Source organism: Gallinula chloropus, assembly GCF_964237585.1.
Source record: "Gallinula chloropus genome assembly, chromosome: 5".
Lineage (NCBI taxonomy): Eukaryota > Metazoa > Chordata > Aves > Gruiformes > Rallidae > Gallinula > Gallinula chloropus.
Window position 1 is genome coordinate 18,532,317 of NC_140090.1, and position 13,289 is coordinate 18,545,605.

Genomic DNA, 13,289 nt, shown 5'->3' on the forward strand with positions numbered 1-13,289 from the left:
AGTTTCCTGCATTGACCTCTTTAAAGTAGGTGATGGTAAAACAAAGATGGGTTGATTTATAGTTTCTCTCTTACCATCCATTACCCTGTTACATTAAAAACTCTGGATCTTGTCTTACTGCCTGAATTGTACTAGAATTATTAGTACAATTTTTCTCTTTAGAAGAGGAAAATTCAGTCCAGGTTCTTGATTTTCAAAGAAACCACATTTTTTTTCCCTTTTGAGACAACAGCAAATAAGCAGCTCGTGGTCTGGACTGGCAACTGTAGTCCCAATACTCCAGGATTAGAGGAGTGGGGTAAGAGGTGATCCTAGAGAGCTGCTTAATTTCAGGCATGCCGGCTGCTATGTCTTGTGGTGTATTCTTAGTTATTTCTTTAGGCTAAGTAGCGTGCCATAGTACACAGTGTGTAAATTATGCAAGAATCTACTCGGAAAGGCTCAACTTTCAGGAACTCTGCTGTCCTTAGAAGCTTGACCAGGGATAGCAGCAAGATTTCTGATTGTTTTCTTCTGTCATTGCCTTATGATCCAAATCCTAGAGTTCAGCTACAGTGTTAAGCTTACTGCAGCTATCTATTTCTTTTTAGATTGCCATGGAGCATCTGTACAAGCTTATAATAATGCAAAAATGAGCTCTTAAAATATAACTTTGGATCGGGGGAAAGGCAAAAGAAAAATCAGCTACATATGTGTAGAAGAAAGCAAAATTAACAGATATAAACACCTTGCATTATTGTTAAGAGTGTGCTGTGAGACACATTTTTGTATACCAATGGCAAACTGGTAAAATGCACTGAAGGCACACGTATTCAGCACACGTATTCCCATTTGTGCACAGCCCTTGTGTAGAATGTCTGAACGTAAAATATTCCATATTGCCAACAGTAGTACTGTTGTTCCCTCTCTTAATAATAATAAAAAAGCATTAAAATAGTCAAATACTTGATTATTGCTTTTGTTTTCTGGATGAGAAGCTGAATTTGTAGAAGACCACAGGGAGAAAAGCAGATCATGTCAGGTAATACTGTTAAGTGTATAGCTTAGAGGCATGTTCACATCTGTCAGAGATGAGAGTTTTTAGAGACAGCAATTGCCAGGGCCACTTATTTGTCCCTGTTGGAATAGGCTGGGAACTCGGACGCTTTTTCTGCACAAAATGAAATTACCAATTTGGTTAAATTTGAGTTTGGTATAGCCAGTTTAACTGATAACTATCCTTAGCAGTCTGTAATTTGTAAACTACGTGGTTCAGAGCCATAAGCCCTTGCCATCTGGGTTGCGTGGTACAACTTAGACAAAGAAGGAGGTTTGCATTTAAGTTCTTGACTGTGCTAGCCTACTGATGTGCCAATTTTCAGATATTCAGGAGTAAAGTCTGAAAATGGAGGCGTAAACTTAAATTCAATATATGGCTGTACTGCTGACAGACTACTGTGATATCTTTGCTGGAAGATAGTTGTACATATGTTCTCCCTCCATTTTTCTTTGTTTAAGAGTCTGTCAGGCCATCTAATTAATTTGCTTTGTATTTAGTAGTATTATCTTTTGTTTACAATGGCTTTTCTTCACATCCTCTGCAGGGCTAAGATGTCAGGGTGCTATGGATTTACCATGCATTTTTAATGCTGCCATGCTGTGTTTAACTTTCACTTTTCATTAAGCATCAAAACTGTGAGAATTAAAAGCCTGCTTTTGATGTTCCAATAAAAAACGACAGTCAAATTTGGCATAAGAGCAGGAAAAATTATTTCTTTTTTTTTTTAAGAAAAGGCTAATTCGACACCAAATATCCAAAATAGAGAGTGGCAAGTAGTTTCACCTTAAGTACTGTAAGAAATCAGGTAAAAATACGAATCTTTGTGATTAGTAAGTCATCTTTAGAAAGTTTGATTTGTAAACAGCTTAACTTGTTCTATTGAGATCAATACATTTTTCACTGTGATACTTGAGAACTGTGTCTGTAAATTCCTGGGATATGGTCTAAAAAGCCTGAGGCTTTCAATTGCAAATACACAACGTCTTTCTATTGTAACAGGAATGCTTTTTCCTGTTTTATAAAGGGTTCTGCAATTCTGAACTTGTGTGTGGCATGGCAAAGTAGCTGATTTAACAAAAACATAGTTAGGAAGTTTTCATCATGTAAAGGTTTTTTGACTGACTGAGTTTTAGTCTAGACTTCAGGGTCTGTGTGTGGCTCTCTATGTATCCAATGAGATCTAACAGACCTTTTACTGATTAAAGTCAAAGAGGAAGGAATCAGAGAGGAGGATGCAGGATAAGCAACTTATAAATTGTATTCCCATGCACCGTGCTGAAATGTTCTTTATCTGTAATAAAATGAGGATTTTATTAATATGTCAAAGAGCTTGAAGAAAGAAATGGCATATTAGTTGGGGGTCTTCAGAGTTAACAGCATGTGCTTCCAGAGCAGTTAATTTTGACTCCTTTTTCTGGTTATTTTAGTTAGCATGATGGGCTGGTTTGGACTTAATTGTTTTTAGGCAGTATGAGCACACACAGAGTTGTTTAAGACTATGCTTGAGTGTCTATTTTAGGACAGGATGCTTTTGTAGCCCAGTAAGTCTAAGTTACCAGTTATGTGATGATGTTTATTACTTTCCTCAGTTTCCTAATACATTCTAAGCATCAGTTCAAGGGTTTGTGCCATTCTTCAGAGGTAGCTTACAGCATGTGAAACTATGATGTCAATAAGACCACATGGAGACTGATGAACATTGCTTGGAGCCATATGAAAAGAGTAGGGGGGCATTCCTAAGTATGTGACTGTGTTCCTTTGTTTTGGGAATGAGTCACAAGAAATGCTATTTATACATATTGCCCCTGAAATTTTCTGGAAGTGTTAGATCTGGATCAAGTGGATTGCTCCTGCGTTCTTGAAGGGAAGGCAAGCTCAAAGATTGTTCTAGCTGAAATTAGCTAATGCTCTGTTTCTTATTAAATATACCTCTCAAATATGGATGTTTTAATCAACTTGTATTATCCACAATTTTTTATATTACTAAAATAGAACTTGTATTTACACACATTTTCATCTGATATTTACTCTTCCTTTTCCACGTTTCCTTGTACCCATTATAAAATGTGTAAACTGTATGTATAAAATTGTGTCATTCATCTTTGTATTTCTTTATGTTGCTCTGTCTTTGTTGTGTCTGTCTCTAACAGGCTCATCTCATCTCTGTATCTTCCTCATCTCCTATCCTTTGGGTTCTGTAAACTCCCTGAAGGTTCAGAGGTAGTATCAATACCTATTCTTGCTTGGGCTTCAGATCATTTCAAATGTACACCCATGTCTTCATCTCAGTTTCTTGACAGCATGCAACTTCTTGCTATAGTGATTAAGAAAATACCTCAGGCCTTTGTCAGCAGCTGCGGCACACTTAAGAGAAGCTTGTGTGGAATGATGTTGTTTTGCGGGGGGGAAGTGCCATTTCTTTTTACGTTCATTTCTTACATCAATTTGTAAAATTGCAAATCATAGCATTTTTGTTAAACTGCATGACTTCGTGTGAATTATGCTTGAGATTCAGGTGTAGCATTAGGAAAACAGGTAAAGTGACTTCTTCCTCATCCTCTTAATTGATGTATTGCTAGTGAGCACCAAATCTACTTGTAGTTCCATGGGTACAATGGGAGTGACGTGGTTCTCCACCAGTTTAAAATGTTGTGCAATAAGAAGTCTAAAAATACTAAAACAATGCATCCTGCAAAGGTGGTATCACTACAGTGTTATATTACAATTTTACCACATACTTTAGGAAAACTCAGTGGTTTTCAGTCTTTGATTTTTGATCTGAGCAGTGTGTCCATTTAGATTTGGAAAATTGCTGATTAGTTGCAGTTAAAAGCCTGAAGATTATTACAGCTGGTTTGCAAATCAGATTTGTTTATTTTTTTTCCTGCATGGGAAGAAATCTTTATGGTCTAGAAAAATAAGCAACTTCTTTTCTGACTCACTTTCCTTTGATGTATCAGTTACATCTAGTTTGCTTCCATTAATTATGATTTGTATCTGAACATGTTCTTGAGTTTTGTCATTGATACTATATAGGCCTCTTGGAGTATGTTGCATGTGATATTAATTTACTGGGATATTTTTTTTTTAAACTTGGCGAGACTTGTAGTCTCAAAATGTGGAGCTCTACCTGCAAATGCAAACATCTGTAGTGTAACAAATTTGGACTTTATTTTGGATTTTGATTTTTAAGTGGCTTGGCTTTGCATGACTTAAGTATGTTTTGTGTGAATTCTTGCTCTATTCAAAGCTCTGGCTATTTCACATTAACTGTAAAAAGTTTTTCTTTCTAACATACACCAATTTAAAATTTTAAAACCTGTACTGATATTGGCTATCATACACAGGTAACCCTTAACACCTGTTTTAGTGAGGCTTATCTGTTAGTTATTAAGTTCCTTTGTATGAGGCTGGATATTTCAATGATACTGTATTGTACGTTTGTTTGATTTATACTTTCAAAAGTCTGAATGGCCATCTGATGAGTACAATTTTTCATGTTTTATGTGGATGGACTTCAGGATAAATCAAGGCTTTTAAACTTTAGAGGTATAAGAACTCAAAGTACTACACTGCACTCAAAAAATAAAATACTCTGTGTACTCCATCCAATGTGTAAGCAAACAATTTACTTGAGAGTGCTGAAATGGAACTGGCAAGGATAGGGCATAGAAGAGCTGAATAAATGGAAAGGCTTTTGCTGCTCTTATTGCTTCTTATGCCTTTATCATTCTCATCATTTGAAACCCCACATTGCCAGAAGTAGTAATAAACCATCACAAGTATTTTTCTTGGAGCAGATGTTTAAAGCCTGGCTAGGGTTTGGGTTTATTTTTTTGTTGTTGGGGTAATTTTTTTTTTCTTCTGCACATAGTTCTTTGAATGCTATCATGTTACTTGGATTCCAGAGACAGCTTAATTCAGTGATGACTATTGACGTTTTGGTGGAAATGAGAGAGGAAATGGATTTTTTTTTTTATTTTGGTTTAGTCTAGGTATGGTGTAGCAGTGAAGCTGGTGAAGAGTCTAGTAGAAATCTTACAAGGAGTGGCTGAAGGAATTGTTTTACCTGGAGAAAAGCAGGCAGAGGGGAGATCTTTTCACTCTCTGCAACTGCCTGAAAGGAGGTTGTAGGGAGGTGGAGGGCAGTCTCTCCTCCGAGGTAGTAAGTGATAGGGTGAGAAGAAAAGGCCTCAAGTTGCACCAGGGAGTTTTAGATTGGGTCTTAAGGAAAAACTTATTCACTAAGAAGGTTATCAAGCATTGAATGAACAGGCTGGCCAGGGAAGTGGCTGAGTCACCATCACTGGAGGTATTTAAAAGACATGTGGATGTGGCCCTTAGGGATGTGGCTTAGTGGTGGATGTGGCAGTGTTGGGTTAATGACTGGAACTGGTGATCTTAAAGGTCTCTTCCAACCTGAACGATTCTATGACAGCTCCCCACTTCATTCACATGCTACCAAATATGTGAATAATCATGTAGCGTTGCAGTCCTGCTCCTAGGGAGAGGGCTACCATACCACTGCATCTACCTATTATCTAGTGCAAAATATACAGACATTTAATAAACTAAATGTCTATAGGAGCAAAAATCTTTCCAAAACCCTGTACCTTTTGTCCTGCCTGTCTGTTGAAGGGTCACGCAGAGACCAAGTTCCAGATTCACATTTTACTGAGTGTGGTTGCAAAAGAAACGCATATTCCTGCTGTGTGTTTAAGATTATCTTTGAAAAACTTTCCCCATGACTATCATGTTGGAAATGAAATTACCTGTCTTCAATATCTTGTATCTTTGATGATTGTTCAGAACAGTAAACCCCCTAAACTTCTTGTTCCCAGATCCAGAAAGCTTTCTTAAATTGCAGAGCTATTTAAACATCTCTTACTGCTTCAAGGTAAAAATTGTGTTCTTTCAGATTACTCCAGCATATGGGTAAATCAAAGTTTGAGGTCTTCTGTTGGCACAGAAAAAGAACATATGCTATTCTTATAAACTTCACATACTTATTGGCTTTTATTTCCTAGTATGTGTATTTTTACATAGTTTTCTCCTAAAAGAAAAGTGAACAAAATGTTGTAATGTTCAGTATTTATAACAGGTGGTACGTGCTCTGCTTCCTTTGTTGGTCAATATTTTTGTATCCCTGGCAGATGCCCCTGCACTCATTTTTCTTTTTTTTTCTAATAAATCTAATAAATAAATGCAAATACCTAATTAGCAACAGAACTATAGCAAACTACTATTTCTGTTACTTGCTTGTAACATCTTTATAAAATATCATATATATATTAGTGTGAATAATTATTACAATTATTTCTCTTTATATGGTCCCTAGAACTATACGAACATTTAGACACTAGAGCTATGTCTAAAAGGAAGAAATCAAGAGTTGAAGAGGTCTAGTATTACTAGATCTAAAGTTTTCTGGGAGTAAGGGCAGAAATTTTTCCCTGAAGGTTTCATGGCTTCTCTGTTAGAATTAATGGAAGGGGTTTTTTGTTACATCATTAAAATCTCCAGAGTAGTACAGAAATGAAATTTATGTATGAATTAGTTTTAATGGTTATAATACTACAGGATTATTCCTCTAAAAATAATTCCAAGACTCTAAATTAGCAATACAGACAAAAGTTACAATGTGAAACAGTGCATGGGGATATTTAGTGTAAAGGTGATGGTGTAACAATGATGGTATTCAGTGGGTTGCATTTTTAGGTTCTAATTTAAAACAGACAAATTGAATAACCATTTATAAGCATCTTGCATATTTAATAATTTCTGGCTTCTGATTTGCCAAAGCTGTCTCTTGTGACACAGGAATTAATAGGGTTTTTTAATGTGAATTTCTTTAAATTACCTTAGTGTGTTTGTGTTCTGAAATCAATGCCTTATACTCATCATATGTAAATTCTAATCATGACTTGGTTTTATTTACCTGGCTAGGTTAATAGGCTTGTCATGTTTGTGTTTCTTTTGTTGTTGTCTGTTTATTTCACTGTAGTGCTGAACCAAAGCCCTAATTTCTATTCTTGTTTTGTTCTGTTCTTGTCCTGAATCAGAGAGACAATGGAAATATTTGCATTTTTAAGATCAATATAATTAATAAGATTTCTGGCGATATATTTTAGAACATTCTGTTCCTGTACCTCTTAATCAAAGTGAAATCTTTCTGGCTGAGCTACCAGGATGCAGTGCAAGAGTCTAAAAACTGTTCTGTGTCATGGGAGATTTGTCCAGTGGAAAATGAGATGTTCATTTTCATGAAAACTATCCTTTTCCTTGAGCAAGTGTTTCAACTGGGAATTTGTGACCAGATATAGACAGGGATACTGTAGTGCTCAGCTGTGACATAAGTTGGATGTTTCAGTATTTTGGCAACGTTTGAGATACTCGTGCAAGTCCCCTGTCCTGTTCAGACTGGGAAGCACTCTGTTTCCTGGCTGTGGCTGAGGACGTGCTTGGATTGCAAGTACATGTAACAGTGGTGTGAGGGGACACACTGGCTTTTGGAATTGCCCAGTGTGCTTAGCTTAGGACTTTCAGACTGTCTTCATCTTCAAGTATCGTGAGCATATGGTCTTTGTTACTGTGCAAGTTTAGGTTGATTTTCACCAGAACCAATGTTTTCACATCATCATTTCTCAGTCATATGAGAGACTTTATTTGCTATGGAAACAAATATATGCTGGGCATGAGATGCTGACTCTGGGCCAGTTGGACTCTGTAGTTATTCCTGGGTATGTGTTAGGGCAGTAAGAGATAGTTGGCTCATATATCTGGTACTTTTTCCTGTGGTGTTCAGAGAGCTGTACGCGGCTCCTGCCATGCCAGCAAGGGAGGAAGAGTGAAGGCAAGCAGGGAATGGCCTGTCATCTGGTGGTGTTTGTGTGATGTCCTGCTGCCACCTTTACTCTCTGTGTGGTGTCTCTGGCCGTGCACAGGGGCAATGTTGGCATTGAGATATGCTTTATGTGACACATACTTGTTACTTAATCCTGGTTTTCAGCTTTCATTGGCAAAATTTTGTTGGTGGCAAGGCTGTTTGCTTACATGAGACTGAGGCGTGTTTAAACACTTCTCATCTTTAGATATTTTAAAAACCTGTAAAATACTAAATTCTCACTGCATTGTTTGAAAATGTGTTTTCTGAAGCATTTGTTTTACATGTGTCAATAATCACACTGTTCAATACTGAGTTTTAAAATAATTTTAATTTCCAATTAATCTATTTTTATGTCAGCCTGCTTTTATGCTGAGTTTTGTACTTGTTATAATCAGGATATTATTATACACATGAGTAAATTTATGGAAATAGTAATCCTGTATTATGTAGTGAGGAGTATACTTGTAGTCCGATAATGCCCAAAATTGGCAGCTCCTCAAATTGTTTACAAAGAATATGGGAATGTAGGTCTTCTGACAAATGTAATACCTTGAAAATTGTAAGCTTTATTTGGTATAGAAAATTTGTCTTCCAATATTCAAGAGTAGCTTTTACACTTCCTGATTATGTTCTCTCATGCCTAACTCTGCATTCTGTCAATTGAGAACCTGGTATTCTAAGTAAGTCTTTAAAACACCATGTTTAGATGCTTCATACACACATGAAATGTATGTAGCTCTTGAACAACTATTTCATTATATGTTGCTTTATATATAGAAGTAATTGTTAGTCTTCTGTAATAACGGTACTTTTTTTAGCAGGTCAGATTGTTTCCCCACAGTCTGCTCCAGCCTGCATTGAAAACAAAAATGATGTGAGCAGAGAAAACAGCACTGTTGACTTTAGCAAGGTAGGAGTTTCCTGACTTCTATTTAAATTAAATAAACTGAATCCACATGAATCAGGAAAAACTTCAGAGTGCAGATGTTACTTCGATGATCACTTTCACGTGCATTGCAACACAGTTTGTATATAACAAACAATTTTTCATTTTCTTGATAAATTACTGGCTACAGGAAATCACAGTTTAGGGATGTAGATAAATCTGTTCCATGACAATGCCTTAGGTAATTTTACAAATTAAGAGAAAATTATCTAGGCAGCAAAGTAATTCAAATTCTTATGATTCTGATTTACCTCTGAGATTTTTACTTTTTGTAGAAGTAATGCATGAATGCAAACTACGCTTTTTATAACCTGAACTCGTGGATTCCAGATGTCTCAAACAGAATGTGTTTCTGTAAACCTATAACTTAATTCTTCTGGCAAGCCAAGATATTTCAGTACACTTCACAAAAGATGTTAACTGTTCAGTATTGGAGATTGCAATGACAGTTCAATGTTAGATAGCAAAGAAAAGCAAACAGTTTCTCAGCTTTAATGTAGAGGAGAATCCTAATTTGTTTAAGAAGTCTGTATGTACGTAAAACAAACTGTCACATTAGATACAGATGACAGACCTGACAGGGATAGATGACTTCAGCTGACACATTAATACAACAAAGGTTGAGTAAGTGAAGAAAGGTGATTTAAACCAAAATTCTGAAGAACAGCACTTTGAGTCTGTTGAATCTTAATGTTAGTATGACTGAGCTAAAAGTAGAGTTATGTGATTGCTCCATCTGGTGCCAGACTTATTTCCTAGCAGCAGTAGCTATTTGCACCATTTGAGTTCTTGACTGAACATGCCAGACTAGGAATGGTATATGGCTGAAATAAAGATGGGGAAACAGATCTTTTCATCAGAGACAGTAATAAGAAAGGAAGCTGGCTGGGGATGTATTACAGACCACATGCACCCAGGGGCAGCAATTTATAAACAAGGACAAGTTGTTGAAAATTTAAGGCTAATACTTTAAAATATTGAAAACTAAGATTATGATTTAAAAAAATCAAGTATGATTTTGTTTCCCGATATTTACATTGAAAGTATTAGCTAAAACTAATTGTTTTGGCAAGTGTTCTAATACCAAGATGTAACATTTGTAAAGAACATCAAATATAAACAAAGCTAGCTATTCAAAATTAACCTATGCAGAAGTGAAGCTCATAGCAACTCAAAGGGGGGAACAGCATGACTTTCAGTAGTTGCACATTTCCCCAACTTTGAGTGTTGCAGGATCAAAATCCCAGTCTGTTACCTAACTGCATGATGTTTCTGTTCAACAGGAGTGGAGGCTGCATCATTTGATCCTTCACTTACTATTTTTGTAGTACTGTAGTTTTGCTGATCAAAAGAGCTTTTCCTATTTAAACTGGCCTGAGAAGAGACAGATATGCCATCTTTTGGCTAGCCTCAGCAGTGTTACATACCAACAAGGATGTCAAGAATATGAAAGAAACAAATTTTGTTTGCAGGAATGAAATAACACTAGAGGATTGTAATCTAAATACCTTTTTTGATTGCCTTTAAATAGATCCGTTTATCCTTTTGAAGATGCATAAGTACAATTTCCCCTTGAAATGTGCTACTGCAATAACTCCCAACGGTTATAATTGGAATTACATGCACAGATTGAGAGGAAAGTGGAGCAGTTAACTAATTTTCTCTTGAGTATTGTGATTTCTTGGTCTAATTTTGTTCCACATATTAATTTCATTTATCTTCTACCAAAAAAAAAAAAAAAGCACCTTTGACTACCTCACACGTTTTTTCCTTGCTACTCCCCTTGGCTACTTGTAATATTCTAAACTTGGGAGTTGATTGAAAAAGCTGACTTAATCTGAACACAGCGCTGAGGCTGAGTTGATTGTATCGGGATGTATTTATGAATAATGTGAGACGGCACCGAAAGCTGGCTTGAATGTTACTTCAGTAGCAGAGGGAGACATAGTCTCTGGTTTTTGTACTTGTAAATGTCTTGCAACTTGTGATGTCCCCAGAAGAAGAGGACTTTGTATTCCCAGGGTGAGAGGCAGGCAGGTGATCTGTCATGACATGACATAGGATCTATCATGACACGACTTTATCCCGTGTCTGAGCAGTGTTGGAATGGCAGTTTAACAACAGCATCTGGCTGGTCCTTGCTGCTTACACCAGAGGCTGAAGAGAACCCCAGTTTTCCTGAAATACAATGTGCATGAAGAGACTGCACCCATGTCCCTTCTCATGGCAATGTTCCTATACTGCACATGGAATCCATGTGGAATATCTGAATCAAACCCTGGTCGTATAGTGACAGAGTTTGGTCTTTCAAGTATCATGTGAAATAAGTGCCTTCATTTTGAGAACTGGTTGGGCCTGCTTATAAATAAATTTGATTAATATATGCCAGGGCTTTCCTAAGAAGTGGTGTATATTTTTTCTCTGTATCAATTTGTGTTTGGTTCTGGTATGGAAAGCACATTGCTATGTGCCTGAATGCCTACTGTCTTTCTGTCAACTATAAATGACCTGTGACACCAAAACTAGGTGCAAAGTGAACCTGTTTGAGTTTGTATTTAACCTTGAAGATTTATTTTGTGATTTGAGTGGGGAACAGAATTTGCCTCACTGATGTTTTACCTTGAAAAAGTACTTGGTTCAAGGCTGGTCTGAAGCTTGCTTAACTTTGGGAGGTGTTTGGTCATTATTCCAGAGTAGCTTAGGGTAGCATTATACATCTCTTTGTGATCTCAGGGAAATAAGATTTCACTACACAGGCAACTGTGTTATATCTGATTTCTGATTTAGTGCCAGAGCCATTTGCAAGAAAACAATTTTCTAAATATTACCAAAAACTATGCAAACTAGTACTGACAGATGGCTGTAAGATAGACATTAAAATGGTCCACTTTAACAGTTTATATTGGATTTGGTTGCTGTTGTTGTGTTTAGATTAATAAAAGGAAAGCAAATGACAAAATTCATGCATCTTGAAATGTAGACAATACTGATGCATAATGAAATCAAACATACATTATATACTCTTATTACTCCATGTCAGTCTTTGTTATAGGATAAATTCTAGATTGATAGTGAGGAAATAAATACGAATGAACACATGCCTTGGCAAATACCTTGAGCTTATATATTAGTGTCATTATGAAGCCGTTTCTATTTTCCTACCTTCTCCTTAAAGTCAGCATCGCTGCCTGAAAACTCCAAAATTTTTATTCTGCTTTGCTCTTTCAGTTTACTCTTGAGACAGCCATGGACAGTTTCTTTTCTGTAATTTTCAGCAGAGGGGCAGCTGTCTTCCATTAAATTTGAAAACAAAAATATATCTCTCTCAAAGTAGTTGAAGGAAAATTATGTGTAGTGGAACCTGTCATTCTTACTGAGATTTCAATGCAGCCACTATGAACTGTGAATTCGTGATTGTTGTGGATGGGGTGAGAAGCAGAAAAGGTCTTCACTCAGTGTAAGCACTGCTCAGCAATGACTACAACATCTCTGTGTTGTCATCACTGTTTTCAGCACAAATCCAAAACACAGCTCCATGCTAGCTTCTATGAAGAAAATCAACTATCCCAGCTAAGACTAGCACATTCTTCACCTGTTACTCCATGCTATTTATGTCATGGTCAAGTAACACACTGTCTAATACAACCTCATTAACCACCCTCCTTCTTCCCATTCTGTGATACAATACACAGATATCACCCCTGTGAAATATCCATAAGTGTCCATGAATTGACATGGGTTAATTTAGTCCATGACTTTGGCCTCCATCTGTTACGGTGGTCACTCAGGACAGGAGAGATAGTGTAGTGCATGGAGTTCCTAGGTATCAAAGCCAGCTTGGGTCACTTCACTGCTGTACTTTCACTGCTTCATATAAGGCTTATCCTTCATTGGTTTAGTAATTTCCATAACATGTAACTCGATCACGTATTACAACAATTTAAAGGTTGCAGTCACCACCCTGGTCCCTTTGGATCGGTCCATCAGGTTTAACATTGCAATGAACTTCTCCCCTTGCTCCTGATCCACAGATTGTAGTACCTTCAGGGTGTACTTGCTCCAAGTGGAGACATGTCCATGAGCCACAGTCTCTCCAGGGGTATATTTGCTGTGACATAGACTTGCCCACAGCCATAGTTACTTTGAGGTGCACATGGCCCTCTCCATGGGCCATGATACCTTCAAAGATATACCCACTCCAGTGTTGCCTTATCCACAAAGTCCCTCCACATGGCTATGGACAAGCCCATAAAGTGCTCCAGCATGATTGCATGCACAGCCACTGATGCTTCAGGTGTACTTGCTGCAGCATGGACTCATCCACAGCCAGAGATGCTTCAAAAAGCACATTCCCCAGTGTGGACTTATCCTTGGGCACAATCCCTTCAGAGGTTTAGCTGCTGTAGCACAGACATAAC

General features: G+C 37.1%; 1 protein-coding gene across 3 annotated transcripts in view; it reads left to right on the plus strand.

The window, feature by feature from the left end:
• SLC4A10 (solute carrier family 4 member 10) overlaps nucleotides 1-13,289 on the plus strand; it is a gene marked incomplete at both ends in the record, with an annotated part of 154,965 nt that overhangs the window by 101,841 nt on the left and 39,835 nt on the right. For 2 of the 3 annotated variants that reach the window (XM_084265222.1, XM_084265221.1), the window contains one exon: nucleotides 8,744-8,835. In XM_084265222.1, the coding sequence (XP_084121348.1) occupies nucleotides 8,744-8,835 (92 nt within the window). The remainder of the gene's footprint in view (nucleotides 1-8,743; nucleotides 8,836-13,289) is intronic. The other variant, XM_084265223.1, reaches the window with a different exon arrangement.